The 16,936-nt window shown below is 36.0% G+C and overlaps 1 protein-coding gene across 1 annotated transcript; it reads right to left on the minus strand.

Moving 5' to 3' along the window:
* Positions 1–8,904: 8,904 nt before the first annotated feature.
* On the minus strand, positions 8,905–16,898 carry LOC131944112 (serine/threonine-protein phosphatase 6 regulatory ankyrin repeat subunit B-like). The gene is made up of 4 exons (XM_059304620.1): positions 14,240–16,898; positions 13,454–14,143; positions 10,716–10,809; positions 8,905–9,490 (listed from the first exon to the last, which is right to left on the minus strand). Exons 1-4 carry the CDS (start codon positions 16,896–16,898, stop codon positions 8,905–8,907), a joined length of 4,029 nt encoding a protein of 1,342 aa, XP_059160603.1.
* Between the last annotated feature and the right edge of the window lie 38 nt (positions 16,899–16,936).

A 16,936-nucleotide genomic window follows, 5' to 3' on the forward strand; every position in this document is an offset into this window, starting at 1 on the left:
GACGCATTCAGGTTATTGATTTTGTTCGTTTTGTATAGAAACGTGCCGATTTTAATTTGTGCCACTGTATATTTTCGGAACGTTTCATAAACACTATTAGGTCTAAAAATGTTGTCATAAAATTATTTGTAACACATTAGAAAACTATTAAGTGATATGATCACAATAACTTGTTGATTTTTTCTACACTATAAACTTGTATGACTAAAAAAGTTCAGTCTATATTGTTTGTATTTTCATTCCAGTCTGAGATGTACTTTTTTTACTTTCTCGTATATACGAAGTATAGAGAAAGTATTGTAATCGTGCACAAAAATAACATGACATTTTGACAGTTTTCACCGTTTTACTCCTCAGTTCTTCCGGAATATAGAGGACTTATTTTAATCAGGCAAAAATTATAAATACAAATATATAAACGTTTTGGCGTTTTATGCGTTATCGAGTCGTAAAAACTGGACTTTGCAATTATGTCCGTATGTCTGTGTGTCTGTGTGTCTGTCTGTGTGTAAAAACGATAACTTGAGTACCGTTACAGCTAGGTTGATAAAATTTCATATATAAGTATTTTATCAAAATCGGCGATCCTGATCAACTTTTGAGTGATTTTCCGATAACCGGAAGTGTTACTTTTTCTACTTTGAATTTTTTTAAAGCCTGTAACTTGCGTACTGTTTTAGATAGATGCATGAAATTTTAATGTAAGTAAAAGATCTGATTCTCTACCTTCTGCCAAATTTTGAGTAATTTCAATTGACCGGAAGTACTAATTTACGCTATTTCCGATTTCTCAAAAAACGCATGTAAATGTATAAAGTACTAATAATATCCCGCACTTTTATACACATTTTATTAGGCATTCACTTGGTGTGGGACCGAGTGGTCTAGCGGTAGAGAGCTGGACTGCTAACACGTTAGTCTCGAGTTCGAATCCGAGTTCAAGTCAGTAGACCGTCCCTGAGTCCACCCAAATCCGATAGGTACCTAACTCCAGTTAGGGAAAGTAAAGGCGGCTGGGCATAGTGCTGACCACACTATCTCTTCATACGCCAATGTCACAGAAACAAGTGAACTCTACTTCACTTGCCCCATAGACCGTCAGGTTTGAAAAGGGAACTTTTATTTTCTGCTACTCTGCCTTCACAAGTTTTTGGGGATAAAATTATTGTTCACTTTATTAATGAAAGTATTATCGATGAAAGTCTCCTATCGGGTGTTCTAGATGGTAAAGAGAAGTCTTCACAGTTGTCAGTGGGTCAGATAATTGCTAAGTTCAAAAAGCTAGACCCAAAGTTTAATGAGGTAGACCTAGTTGTGTTATTTAATTATTTCGAGAATTTTGCTAGGGCGTGTAAATGGCCTGAAAATTCTCTCACAACCTTACTATGTACAGTACTAACAGGGAAAGCTGCTAGTGTTTACCACGCTCTCTCTCTCTCTCTGGATGTCCAAGCCAATAATGTGCTAGTAAAAGCTGCTATCCGAAAAGCTTACGAGCTTACTCCTGAGGCTAATCGGTAGAAATTCCGAAAGCTCAGGAAGCAGCCTAGTCAGTCATATGTGGAGCTTTTGTTTGAAAAGGAGAAAGTTTTACCGGGTGGCTCCATTCTGAAGAGATCAGAGAAATTCCTCAATTCCCTCCCCGAAGATGTTCGTCTGCATATCCTAGATTCTAGGATATCTGATATTAAGAAGGCTGCAGAGTCGGCAGACACCTACACTTTAGTCCACAAGAGACCACTAGTGTCCAGCAATCGGCTCAACCCAGTACACACCCCCGTTGGCAACAGTCCTCCTGTTGGCCAATTCCAGAAGTCTCCCCAGTCCCTAGGGAAGCCAAGGTACCCAGCCAGTCAACCAGTGGTATGCAGATATTTCCAGAAACCTGGCCACTAAATTATCTTCGATAACAGAGACAGCGAGACAACAGAGAGATTGTGCGCACACCAGCGCATAATGCTTTCTCTCTACATGCAGCAAGTTCACAGTTGAACACTATTCATCGGGATGACACTATTTCTAAGTGTCCACAGAATAGGAATCAATTCTCTACCACCTACGTACAGTCATCGTTTGACGACCCACTCCACCGTCCAGTATCTTCAGAGGAAACCGATTTTCGGGTACAGAAAAAGGCTGGCTTCTCATCGATCCAGGATGACGCTGATATGATATATCCCTGGTCATCCGTCTAAGCGGAAGATTGTTGTCTTACGAGACACAGGGGATTCACAGTCGCTTCTGTTGAAGGACTCAATGGTCATTTCGTCGGAAACAGACACCGGAAATGTAACCATTATTCAAGAAGTGTGGTCTGAGCCCACTTTAATCCCTCTACACAAATTCCATCTATCACATCAACTTATTCAAGGAGAAGTTATCATGGGTCTGATAGACTGTATTCCAGTCTCAGGAGTACATTTACTTCTCGACAACGATCTAGTCGGAGGTAAAGTTTTTCCTCAGAGAGTCCAAAAACCTTTGTCAACCTGTCTGGATAAAGACAGTGAATTGTATCCAGCGTGCGTATTCACACGAAGCCAGTCAAAGCTGTTGGCTGCCAAAGTTCCAGACCAACTTACATCCACATCTTTATTGCGTGATTCTGTACCCAATCCTGAATATGTTCCAGCAAAGGCTACACTCGTGGAGTTGCCATGTTTCAAATCTTGCATGAAGACATAGTGAAAGCACAGAAGGAAGATTCTGAACCCCAGTCTTTTGTCGATAGGTCTTTCTCAACCGACTATGGAGAAAATTACATATTAAATGACCTTGTCTTTTGTCGTTTTTTACCAGCGGCTGCTTCAACGGCTGAACCATGGTTGGAGAAAAAACAACTAAGGGTACCTCCACCATATCGTCAAGAAATCCTCAATTAGCACACGACAACCCGATGTCTGCACATCCAGAGGTAAAGAAGTCTTTAGCGAAAATCAGAGAGCTGTTCTTCTGGCCAAAGATGTGGAATGACATATCCCGCTACTGCAAGACATGCGAAAAGTGTCAACTTGCCGGAAGGCCCCGTTACACCCAGTTCCAGAGTTAGAAGAACCATTTTACAAAGTCATCATAGATTGCGTTGGTCTTTTGCCAAAGACAAAGGCGGGTAACGAGTACTTACTCACCATTATGTGCTCGAGCACCCGTTTTCCTGAAGCGTTCCCTCCGAGGAACATAACGACAAAGACAGTAGTCAAAGCTATAACTAGATTTTACCAACTATCACTTCCAGGAGGCGTTAGCAAAGCTAGGCATCACTCATGTCACAAGTTCAGCTTTTTACCCGCAATCTCAAGGTGCACTGGAAATTTCTCACCAAACCCTAAAGACTGTGCTGAGAAGTTTCGTTAGAAGTACGCCTAGTAAACAGTTCCGTGAGTTATCTTTGCCGCTAGAGACTGCGTTCAAGAATCTCTAGGGTATTCGCCCTTTCAGCTTGTGTTCGGTAATTCTGTCCGTGGTCCTCTGAAGCTGATCCAAGAGCGTTGGACAGGAGCCCGAACCCATCCAGTGAAGAACTTAGACGATTTTCACGTCCGTTTGAAAGCAGTATGTGAATTAGCTCATAAGAACTTAAGGAATGCCCAAGAGGTAATGAAAGAACGCTACGACAAGATCACACGAAATCTAACATTTAGTCTAGTCGAGAAATTTCTTGTTTTCGAGCCTGCCAATGCATTGTCCCTAAGGTACTGTGATCCCTTTACGTTTCAAGCAAGATTGAACGATATGAACTGTCATCAACACTCCAGACCGGAGGATGAAATAAAAGATTTACCATGTTAACTCATTGAAAAAGTATTATGTCATAATACATGTTTGTTTCCACAGATCCAGTTATTCTACCTATATGTACTTCTGATATGTCTGATGATGTAATTCATGGCAAACTTAAACCATCAAGATTATTAAACTCATCATTTTTGTCTAACCTAGATAAGCAATGTGTACATATACCCATATATGAAAGAGCCAGATTTTGTCTTAATTGTTTTATGCCTTTCCTTCCATTTTTTTAGTGATATACCTAAGGAGACCAATGTTCCACCTCATGATGTTGACGTAGGAGATGCTAATTCTGTAAAACAGCATCCTTACCGCGTTAACCAAGAGAAAGCTTTAATCATGAAGCATGAGATCAAATACATGTTGGAAAATGATATAACAGAACCAAGTTTTAGTAACTGCAGTTTCCCTTTTCTTTTAGTCCCAAAGGGAGACATTCAGAAAAAGTCACTAACTTTCGGAAAGTCAATGCCCTTACAAAATCTGATTCCTACTCTTTATCCAGAATAGAAGATATTATTGACAAGATCGGTCTGTCCACACTCCTTTCAAAAGTTGACTTATTGTCAGGTTACTGGCAAATTCCTTCGTCAGACCGTGCCAAAGAAGTAGGCCCCTATCTGCATTTGTAACGGCAAATGGTTTCTAAAGGTACAAACGCATGCCTTTTGGAATGAAAAAAAGCTGGTCAAACATTCCAACGTGTAATAAACTCTATCATCTCTGGTATTGATAAATGTGATGCTTATTTAGATGACATTGTTTTATATTCAGATTCTTTTGATGAACATATCGTCCAGTTATCTTAAGTTTTCAAAACATTGCCTGGTGTTAATTTCACAGTTAATTTACACAAAAGTGATTTTTGTAAAAGTTCCGTAACTTATTTAGGATATCAAGTAGGTACTAATCAAGTTAGACCTATTTAAGCCAAAGTAGAAGCTATAGTGAAAATGACTCCTCGTAAAAGTTGTAAGAAAGTGAAGAGATTCCTTGGGGTGGCAGGATACTATAGACGCTTCTGTAGAAATATTTCATCTATAGGAGCGCCTTTGAATGCCTTATTAAAAAAGAGTTAGCTTTATTTGGTCAGATGAATATAATAATTCATTTTTGGACATTAAAACTTTTCTGTCCAATGCTCCTCTCACGGCTGCCCCAAAGTTTAGTAAACCTTTTAAACTTGCAGTAGATGGCAGTGACACCGCCATTGGTTTTGTATTATTTCAGGAAGATGATCAAGGAATTGATCACCACATTGCATATTTTCCCAGAAAAATAAATACTAATCAAAAGAATCACTTCCCAATAGAGAATAAAGCTTTAGCTCTAGTGTTGTGACTACAACATTTTGAAGTGTATGTAGCTTCTGCAGTATACCCAGTCCTCGTTTTTTTTTCTGACCATGACCAACTCAAATTTACTAACAAATTAGGGCAGAAAAATCATAGAATTTTGAGATGGTTCCTGTATTTTCAAAAATTTAATTTGATTATTAAGCTTATGAAAGGTACAGACAATGTAATTGCTGACTGTTTGTCAAGAATTTAGACAACTGTTGATGACCACATGATTTATGTGAGTTATTTTGATTACGTTATATCAATTTTTAAGCTGTTTACTTAAGTAATTAACCCTGTATCCAGTATGTGGATTGTTTGCATTCTGCTGATTCTTTAAATGTACCATTGTTAGAGATTCTTGTTAGTTTTCAAGTATACATATTTTGAAGGTATTTTTCCTTATGTGTATTAATTCAGAGTAAAATATTATGGCTCAGCTGATGCTGAATTTGAATCAAGTAGATTAACCTATTGGTTTTCTTAGATATTTTATTTTCATGTATATATGGATACCCTTAAATAAGGGACTTTGATGTGCCTTTGTCTCAAATGAGGATTGTTGTAAAATGTGGAATTATTTCCATTTAATTTTCTAGTAATTTTTCCTCACATAATTTTTTGTTGTTTTGTTTTGTCAGATTTGTATTTATATAATAGCTTCCTTTCTGTCACTAATCTGTCACTTTAAAAGAAAGGGGGTTTGACCTATTTAGGTTTTGTTAATAGTTTAATGTCAATTTATTTGTACTCAATTATCTTTAAGCTCCCTATTTAATTAAATGATGTAATTTTCATTTAGACTTATTTGAAGGTGATCACAACACCCCCCCCCCCCGAATAGTCTTCGACCTTAGTTACACTATCCCATAATCCATCAGAGATAGAGAGGTATAAAAAGAATTTCGGCCACTGGCACGGGGCGACAGAGAGAGACGAAGGCATCCATGTTTTTTGTAGTAAACTAGTTAGTAATTACTTTGAAGTTAATTTGTATACCGTATATTATTTTCCTTGTCAAGGCTTAAATATATTATAATACTTTAATATTTAACTTTTTTTTATAAAGGAAAGAGTGGGTTGATTCCTAAAAATCAGTAAAAATAGCCAATACATGTTATAGCGACCCACGCTTTTCTTTACAGTAATTTAAATAGTTGAGTATTTGAATATTATTTTCTCCTTTTTCGTACATTTATACCACCAGCCCCCCCATATAAAAAAAAATGTCAAGTACACGCCCCTCAAGTTTGTAGTTAAAAAGATTGACATCTTTCTATATTATAGACTTAGGGTGTACCCAATTCCCCCCCCCCCCCCCCGTTTCCGAATAGCTGCCTGACTAAATTTTCCGGGGAGAAAAATATTTTATGTGTTTAAAATACCATTTTTATGAACCTATTAATTAAAAAATATTTTTCCCCAATCTTACAAGCCCTCTACGAAAAGTTTTATATCTGTCATCATATTGTATTTGACATCATTAAATAGCTGGGTTTCAATGTATTTGATAATAGTATTTTTCATCATCTAGGAAACACCCAAAGCTTACAATCGGTTTTACAAATTACATATTTATGGTATTTTCGTGACTCACCTTTTTTAAGCCCACACCTTTTTTATTTATTAAACAATGCCTACTATATTTTCAGTAATTGTTTGTAACCCTCACTCAGTTGGCATGCTTTTACCCACTGAGGTGTTGTAGTTAAGACGAGCTGACCCTGAGATTAAGGACAAATTGAAGCGACGCTGTTGTCCACTAATTGACTTTATTCAACAGTACATCGAGCCATGACGGCGATGCAGAACAACAGTAGTAAACGATTATAGATGAATAACGAAACAAACCAAAAAAGAAGAAAACTGTAGCCCTAAAACAAATGTCATCAAAAAGTTACATCAATTATAATACCACGTGTAGGCTACAAAATATACGGGTGCAATAAAATATGTTGCGGCCAGTACACAGTACTGCCAACAAGTACCAATAAGTAGTACAATAATAAATACTTAAATAAATATTCAACCTAGCTAGTGTGCAACATGGAGCACTTGTAGGAATACACAACTAAGTATTCTAACAATAAACATAATTTATATAACCACACTACCTGCATTAGGTCTACATTGTTATGTCTACCTCTTGGTACCGTCACCCTCCGTGTCCACAGACCGCAGCCTTGCGTGTGACTGACACGGCTAGGCACGAAACTACCCATAGTAAAATCGCTCACTGAAGAACCTGCAAAACAACTACATCAAAAGTGTTGCGATCCCACAGGGGCCACAACCCAATGAATTAAAACTTTATTCTAATCCCCCTTTGGCTGGTAACCATATGTGTTACACAGCCCCCCTCACAAATAAATGTATAATGGAATTTACATTTACAACTCATAAATAATTGTACTTAAAAAAAATTCAGTACAGTAGTACTCATTAAGTCCTAACAACTCAAATATATTATTCCTTGCAAACCGATAGAGGCTCCAGTGCTGGTACTGGTCACCACTTGATGCGCCAGGTTGAGTCGCTCGACGGGTCGTCGTTGACGGGTTGACCTCCGCAGCTCCGCTGGTGGTTCTGAGTTGATCAAAGAGTCATCCTCGTCCGATGCCTCGTCCCTCGAATTCACCTCGTCCAGATGTGGGGCTGGCCTGACCATCACCTTCTCTTGTCCGTCCCGGGCGACCACCTCTGGCACGAAAGGTTTGGGACCAGCTTGATTGCCAGTTCCTCCTCTTCATCTGCCTCCCGGGTTGGTATGACCTCTTTCCGTCGTTGTTCTTGCCGCCGTCTCTCTTCCTCTGCCAATATTAAGCCAGCATCCATATCTAGCATCCCACCGGCAATAGGAAGTTCCGATGCAATGTCCGACATTGCCCTTTTCCTGTCTCCTCCTGCACCGTGTACACTGGCACGTCATCCGCTCTATCCACTACCACATAAATCTCGGCCTCCCACTTGTCGCTGATTTTTGACATGACTCTAGGGCCAAACGGCGAATTAAGCACCGATCTCCAACCTCCAGCTCAGCAGCGTGGGTTCTCTGCTGCACGTCTGTAGGCCGACTTCAGTTGGGTTTTTAGACTTTGTATATACTACGTCTGTGTTCCCTGTTTCTTTCTTCCTACATCGATCCCAAAAGCTAAATCGAAGGGCAGCCTAGGATGACGACCAAAGAAGAGGAAAAATGGACTGTAGCCTGTGCTTGAATGGATACAGCTATTGTACGCATGTACAATGGCCGGCAGTTTTTTCCTCCACGTCGCCACCTCGTCCTCCTCAAGGCTTCGGATCATGTTTAGTAACGTCCTGTTCCACCTTTCTACTGGGTTTCCTGCGGGATGGTAGGGTGTGGTCCAACACTTGCGAATACCCGCCATTTCACACAGGTTTTTCACAATTTTAGCTTCAAAATCCCTACCCTGATCGGTGAGGATTCTCTTTGGAAAACCGTAAGTCATGAAAACAAATCACGCCACAGTGTCCGGGCTACCGTTTCACCGTCTGGTCTTTGGTGCACACTGCCACGGCAAACTCTGTAAAGTGGTCTAACATCACTAGAACACTTTGTTTGTGACCTTCTGCTTCAATAGTTAGATAATCTATTGAAAGCAGTTCTAACGGAAACGAAGTGGTTATTGTTTCCATCTATGCTTTCTGAACTGGTGCACGCCTCCTTAGACATCTCCCAAAGTTCTCGATCTTCCTTTCAAGGTCTGGGAACATATGTGGCCAGTAAAACCGCATTCGAGCATGTTTAATCGCATCATCCAGATGGGTATGAAATAGATCTTATCATGTACATGATCAGTCCCGACTGTTCTAAGATATCCTCCCTGATGGATGACGGATCCTTTACCACCTGTTCGACAGTCGGTATGTATGTGATACCTTCCCCGTTAGTTCTCATATCCGTTGAGAAATTCGACTGGCTCTCGCCACCCTTGGCTGCAATTATGGCTGATACTAGGTGTGTGTCGATGTGAATCGACTCGGCAGCTTGCAACTCAAACTTTTCCCTCAAAAATTTTGTGTCTTCGAGCAAAACTTGAAATTGCTCATCCTCCTCTGCCGGCTCGTCCTGGTGTCGTCTGGACAATAAATCGGCATCTACGTGAGTAGACCCTTTTTTGTACTGCAGGTCAAAGTCATAGATCGACAGAGACGCCAGCCAGCGATGACTTGTAGCATCCAGTTTGGCATTCCGAAGAATGTAGCACAGGTGATCATTGTCTGTGACCACCTTGATGTGTGAGCCGACGATATAGTCATGGAACTTCTCTGTCATCGCCCACTTAAGAGCTAGAAACTCGTTTTTGGGCAAACGTTTTGTCAGGAGAGAATGGTGATGGCTTTCATAAAAAAATTATGATAAAAAAATATGCAATACACTATTAAAAGAGGGACAATAAGGTCTGTAGAGTTTTGAACGGTTTACTTATTTTTCAAACTACAGGTCATGCAGTTATTTAACTGTGTGATAGTTACTGTAGAACAATCAATGTTGTAGTATATGTTTTTTACAAAATCACAAGTCTGTCACGGTGCAAACACATGCATTTGTTGTGTGAAGTCGACTTTTGGACCCCTTATACGCCCCCCCCCATCCCCCAATCCCGTGTTTTGGAGTCCAGCGGTATAGTAGTTCCGCCCTGTTTTAAATATAAAAGCTCGAAATTTTTAGATAAACATATCTTACCTTTTTTGCGAGAGCAGACGCTGTAATAGTTATATAGCAGTCGATGGACCTTATTAAAATACAATAATTATAAAACATTATGTAAGCCGTAGACACAGAAGAACATACTTTATGATTTACTATGTGATCGTGTATGTTATTTGAAATTAGCAACTTTCTAAGTGGAAACACAATGTATATTACTGTCGTTTGAATTAATTTTGTAATTTTGAACATGCGTTTTAATTTGATTGTTCACAATGCTTACATATTTTGTGTAAGAAATTTTGTCCTGGCATCGTAACGATGTATAAGAAAAACTTAACTCTTCAAACCGTTTTCTAAAACAAGTGATCTTGTGTTAAATTAGCACAGCGGTAAAATGATCACGAAACCGTACAGAAAATATTTGCATGTTTAACACTTAATGCGCCATTAACAAAAATTAAATTGTTTAACAGATTTGTCGATGCATTATTCATTTAATGTAGGTTATGGTATATTTTAAATGTTATACCTTCAATACTATTCCTGACACAAACTATATACTTAAATCACTTACAAAAATACATTGTGGCAAATCTTGTAACTCAACTTTGACCTGCTTCTAATGCATAAGTATACAGGCAGATGACAAAGACAATATATTTAAGGCACATAGCTTCGCTTACCTTCAAATGTATTGTCTGTCTGTATGCTAATTTCAAAATAATTACCTTTGATATTTGTCTTTGTTTTCAATATAATTCTAAAACTTTAATCTGGTCATTATTATTTATGCCTAAACAAAGCTAGTTTGATTTCTAATCATTATAAAAAAATATATAATGACTTGACAACATACATGTACCACGTGAAAGCAGGTAGGAAGATATTTTTTTATTACAAATAATACTTACTTTATAAAATTGTGGATATCAGCGTCGGAATTTTCACAGAAGTTCTCCTCAAACAATTCTGCAGCAGTACCATTTTCTCTAAATTCGCTCAATGCTGATATTAAAATTTAGAACAATATACTGTATGTTACTATTAAAACATGTATTTTAAATTAGAATATACGAGCCGATCCTAGGCGTAGCATACGCATATATATAGGTGTTTTATTTTCTACTTCTCATTATTTCAAAATTTGAGAACTCGACACTACATTTTGCTTTAAAATACTATCAATAGCTTATGAAGGACGATTATCCTCACAATCCACTGCTCACCAGACTGGCGAGGGTGGGGGTGATGGCTGTATAGTCTGTCGCGCATGCCTGTAGAACGAGGGAGGGGCGGGAGGATGGTTAGATAGTCGGCTTTCTTGCGTTGTGGTCTACACCTAGAGAATTATATATATTGATATTTATACATTAGCTGTTAACCCCGTTGCCGAATTTTATAAAACAGCGGCAGTTAATTTAATCCCAAGATATTTAGCAATTAATTTGATGTGTGCTGAAAACACTATTAAAGCCATTAAACGTTGTTTAACAAAAGATGCGATTAAAGGTTATCAAATATTTTTTTTTTCTTTCTCGTATACAAAGTATAGTGGACGTAATGAAATCGTGCAAAAAAAAACTTAAGTCGGAAAAAAAATAGTTTTGCAATTTTGTCTTTACGTGTGTGTGTGTATGTACGTATGCATTTGTAAAATGTGTGTATGTGTGTGTATATGTGTCTGTGATCACGATAACTTAAGTACCGTTACAGCTAGGTTAATGAAATTGCATACATCAGTATTATATCAAATTTGTATCAACTTTTCAGGAATTTCCGGTAACCGAAAGTGGAACTTATACTGCATTCAATTTTTCTATATTTCACATTGATAAATGTAAGTAAAAGATCTAAGTACTTGCCTTCTGTCAAATTTTGAGTAATGTCCGTTGACTGGGAGTAGTAATTTACGCTATTTCCGATTTGTCAAAAAATGCATGTGAATTTAAAAAGCACTAATAATATTCCGCATTATTATACACATATTATAAGGCGTTCACTTGGTGTGTATTTCTTTTTTTCTACGTGATTGTATTCTATTTTTTTTAAATTGATAGTAATTAAAAATAGATAAAAAATCATGTCTATATCACGAGTTGCCATACCAAGTAGTATAAGAATATTCGAGAAAGTTTAGGGGAGATCACTCCAAGTTTATTTCTCTATTGTTTTTACAATGTGGTGTAATATACAGCTTATATGAATGTATATACATTTTTTACATTTATGTATGTATATTGTCCTGGTCTCAAAACTTAAACAAAATCTATTGTAGTAATAATGAATCTTCGAATTGTGATTTTCCTGTGAATTTCACAACATAAAGAATATTTTGCTTTAAATTTAAGAAAAATTAAAAATGCCATTTCAATAATATTTGGACACAATAAATATGGTCATATTCAATAGAAGAAGTTTATCAATGCTTAATATTAAGATTGTATAGGGTGTCCTAGCCTAAGCACAGCTTCAATAACAGTATATAAAATCATTCGTAGTCGACATTTTTAAAAAGCTATATTTATATACCATTTTCCAAAACAAATTGAAATGACAACATTTTTCGTTATTTCTTCTTCTTCTTCTTCGTTTTTAATTATTAGTGTAGAAGAGGATCGAGATTTATCGTTAGATCTTCAAGTATTCACAGAATAAAATAAAACAGAAAAATTACTGTGCATATATGTTTTGATTATTATTTACATATCGACAAATTATTTTGAAAAAAGCGCATATATCCCTAATTATTAATTATGTTCATGAATGTTATTGCAAACCTGTTAAAACTCTGCATTTGCAGATCATTTGTTACATCTCTAGTTTGGTGTAAAGCGAGTCAAATATGTGTATGTATATATGACGCGTATACTTTGATAAGGGTAAAACCGTTTTTAATCCATTACGGAACATTTTGTTCTTTTAAATATTAATATTAATGTATGGTTTTTAAATTTCATATATCCCGACTAAGGCATAATAGACATAGTAACACAATTATTGTGTTACAATGTGGTGCTGTAAAGTAAAAGGATCAACATATCGGAATTCGATATTCTCTTAGTGAAAGATTGCAGTGAAACGGGAACAGCTACTATTTTAATTTTATGATATTAATTTGTACAACTAAGTTATGGAATTGTGGAAAATATTGCTGACCGATAGACAATAATCAAGATCTTACATTTAACTGAATAGAACGTTGATCTAATGCATTAACATGGTGCATCTTAAGTCTCTAAGTTAACACAAACATAACATGCATTTGCAACAGCCCAAATAAAGGTTAACTGAGCAAACAACACAGATACATCTATCTGATAACATTGAAGCCCGATCTGAAGGATAAACTCGTCTAAGCTATCTGAACTTATTTGACTTGAAACAAAAACTATAGATGAACCAGTTTCATACATTTTAAGCCCTCTTCCGTTATTTTTTGTTGAAAAAGTAAAATATCCATTTCTTAGGTTATTTTGGTCTTATAATTTCAATAAATAACTGTTAATTTTGATTAAACTGTATTCTATTACAAGCTTGTGTCTGGCAAAATAATACTAACAATGTCGATATATTTAATTTCACATAATTTAAATTACAATAATGTTAACAAGCAATACATATTTTAACAAAAATAATGAATTATTTTTACCTTCATCTGTTGATTTACTAATAAAACGGAGAAGCATTTTTGTTCTTGTTGTAATGTATTTCTCATGAGCTAAAGATAAAATTGTTTCTACAATTCTAAAATTGTTTCCAATCAAAGTCAAAACAATGTTAAATAGATACACATCTGAAACAGTTACGCCATGCAACATGGAGGCTGTGAATGCATTCGGCATGTTTTGAGGTAATAAAATTCTATCTGCTTGAGTTTTTATTAAAAACTCGATAAATTTTAGGTGACCTCTTGTGGCTGCTAACATTAATGCATCATTACCATCTGTATCCACATCATTTACTGTAGCTCCATTTCTAAGTAAAATATCCACCACTTTCTCATGTCCATTAAATAATGCACACATTAAGGCAGTTCTTCCATTTTTATTTGTTTTATGTACTTCCGCCTCATTCTTCAAAAGCATCGCTACACATTTATCATGTCCGTTTTGAGAGGCCATCATTAATGCATCATCACCATATGAATCTACATGATTTACATCTGCTCTCTTTTTAATGAGCATATCAACTATTTTAGTATGCCCATTAAAGCTTGCAAACATTAATGCATTATGTCCTTCTTGGTTGACATAGTTTACGTCTGATCCATGCTTAAGCAAAACATCAACCACATTTTCATATCCATTAAGTGAGGCATGCATTAAGGCATTTCTTCCAGCTTTATTTGTTTTATGTACATTCGCCTCATACTTTAAAAGTATGTCTACACATTTCTAATAATTTTTTCCTGCTGCTAACATTAATGCATCAATACCATCTGTATCCACATCATTTACTGTAGCTCCATTTCTAAGTAAAATATCCACCACTTTCTCATGTCCATTAAGTGATGCACACATTAAGGCATTTCTTCCAGCTTTATTTGTTTTATGTCCATTCGCCTCATACTTCAAAAGTATGTCTACACATTTATAATTTCCTTTTCCAGCTGCTAACATTAATGAATCATTACCATATGAATCTACATCATTTACTGTAGCTCCATTTCGAAGTAAAATATCCACCACTTTCTCATGCCCATTAAGTGATGCATACATTAAGGCATTACTTCCATTTTTATTTGTTTTATGTACTTCCGCCTCATTCTTCAAAAGCATCTCTACACATTTATCATGTCCGTTTTGAGAGGCTATCATTAATGCAGCAAAACCATATGAATCTACATGATTTACATCTGCTCTCTTTTTAATGAGCATATCAACTATTTTAGTATGCCCATTAAAGCTTGCAAACATTAATGCATTATGTCCTTCTTGGTTGACATAGTTTACGTCTGATCCATGCTTAAGCAAAACATCAACCACATTTTCATATCCATTAAGTGAGGCATGCATTAAGGCATTTCTTCCATCTTTATTTGTTTTATTTACATTCGCCTCATACTTTAAAAGTATGTCTACACATTTATAATAATTTTTTCCTGCTGCTAACATTAATGCATCAATACCATCTGTATCCACATCATTTACTGTAGCTCCATTTCTAAGCAAAACATCAACCACATTTTCATGTCCATTAAGTGAGGCACGCATTAAGGCATTTCTTCCATCTTTATTTGTTTTATGTCCATTCGCCTCATACTTCAAAAGTATGTTTACACATTTATAATGTCCTTTTCCAGCTGCTAACATTAATGAATCATTACCATTTTTATCCACATGATTTACTGTATCTCCATTTCTAAGTAAAATATCCACCACTTTCTCATGTCCATTAATTGATGCACACATTAAGGCATTTCTTCTATCTTTATTTGTTTTATGTCCATTCGCCTCATACTTCAAAAGTATGTCTACACATTTATAATTTCCTTTTCCAGCTGCTAACATTAATGAATCATTACCATATGAATCTACATCATTTACTGTAGCTCCATTTCTAAGTAAAATATCCACCACTTTCTCATGTCCATTAAGTGATGCCCACATTAAGGCAGTTCTTCCATTTTTATATGTTTTATGTACTTCCGCCTCATTCTTCAAAAGCATCTCTACACATTTATCATGTCCGTTGTGAGAGGCCATCATTAATGCATCATCACCATATGAATCTACATAATTTACATCTGTTCCCTTTTTAATGAGCATATCTACTATTTTAGTATGCCATTTAAAACTTGCAAACATTAATGCATTATGTCCTTCTTGGTTGACATAGTTTACGTCTGCTCCATGCTCAAGCAAAACATCAACCACATTTTCATGTCCATTAAGTGATGCCCACATTAAGGCAGTTCTTCCATTTTTATTTGTTTTATTTACATCCGCCTCATTCTTCAAAAGAATCTCTACACATTTATCATGTCCGTTTTGAGAGGCCATCAATAATGCATTATTACCACCTGAATCTACATGATTTACATCTGCTCTCTTTTTAATGAGCATATCTACTATTGTAGTATGCCCATTATAGCTTTCACATTTTAATGCATTATATTTATCTTGATTGATATATTTTACGTCTGCTCCATGCTTAAGCAAAACATCAGCCACATTTTCATGTCCATTAAGTGAGGCACGCATTAAGGCATTTCTTCTATCTTTATTTGTTTTATGTCCATTCGCCTCATACTTCAAAAGTATGTCTACACATTTATAATTTCCTTTTCCAGCTGCTAACATTAATGAATCATTACCATATGAATCTACATCATTTACTGTAGCTCCATTTCTAAGTAAAATATCCACCACTTTCTCATGTCCATTAAGTGATGCACACATTAAGGCATTTCTTCCATTTTTATTTGTTTTATGTACTTCCGCCTCATTCTTCAAAAGAATTTCTACACATTTATCATGTCCGTTTTGAGAGGCCATAATTAATGCATCATCACCATATGAATCTACATGATTTACATCTGCTCCTTTTTTAATAAGCATATTTGCTATTTTAGTATGCACATTAAAGCTTGCACATATTAATGCATTATTTTCATCTTGATTGATATAGTTTACGTCTGCTCCATGCTTAAGTAGAATATCAACCACTTTATCATGCCCATTGTGTGATGCAATCATTAGAGAATTTCTTCCGTTATTATCTGTTTGACGTACATCCGCCTTATATTTCAAAAGTATCTCTACACATTTGTAATTTCCATTTTGAGATGCAAAAATTAATGCATTCTTATTATGTTTGTTGGTTAGATTAACATCTGCTTTTCTATTCAAAAGAATGTATATTGCTTTAGTATGTCCATTAAGGGATGCAGACATGAGTGCACTAAGTCCATTTTGATTTATTTGATTTAAACTTGAATAATGTGTTATTAGCAGATCCATAATCTTATCATAGCCTTTTTCTGACGCTAATATTAAAGCATTATTTTTACTATTGTTTAAATGATTAATATCACTTCCGATCTTAATCAGAAACTGTACAGCTTTATATCTTCCATTGTACGCCGCTATCATCAATTGATCCCAATCATTTTCGATGATTTCATTTTCTC

The sequence above is a fragment of the Physella acuta genome, unplaced genomic scaffold, assembly GCF_028476545.2.
Source record: "Physella acuta isolate Inbredline_101_S28 unplaced genomic scaffold, ASM2847654v3 ptg000481l, whole genome shotgun sequence".
NCBI classification, from domain to species: domain Eukaryota; kingdom Metazoa; phylum Mollusca; class Gastropoda; family Physidae; genus Physella; species Physella acuta.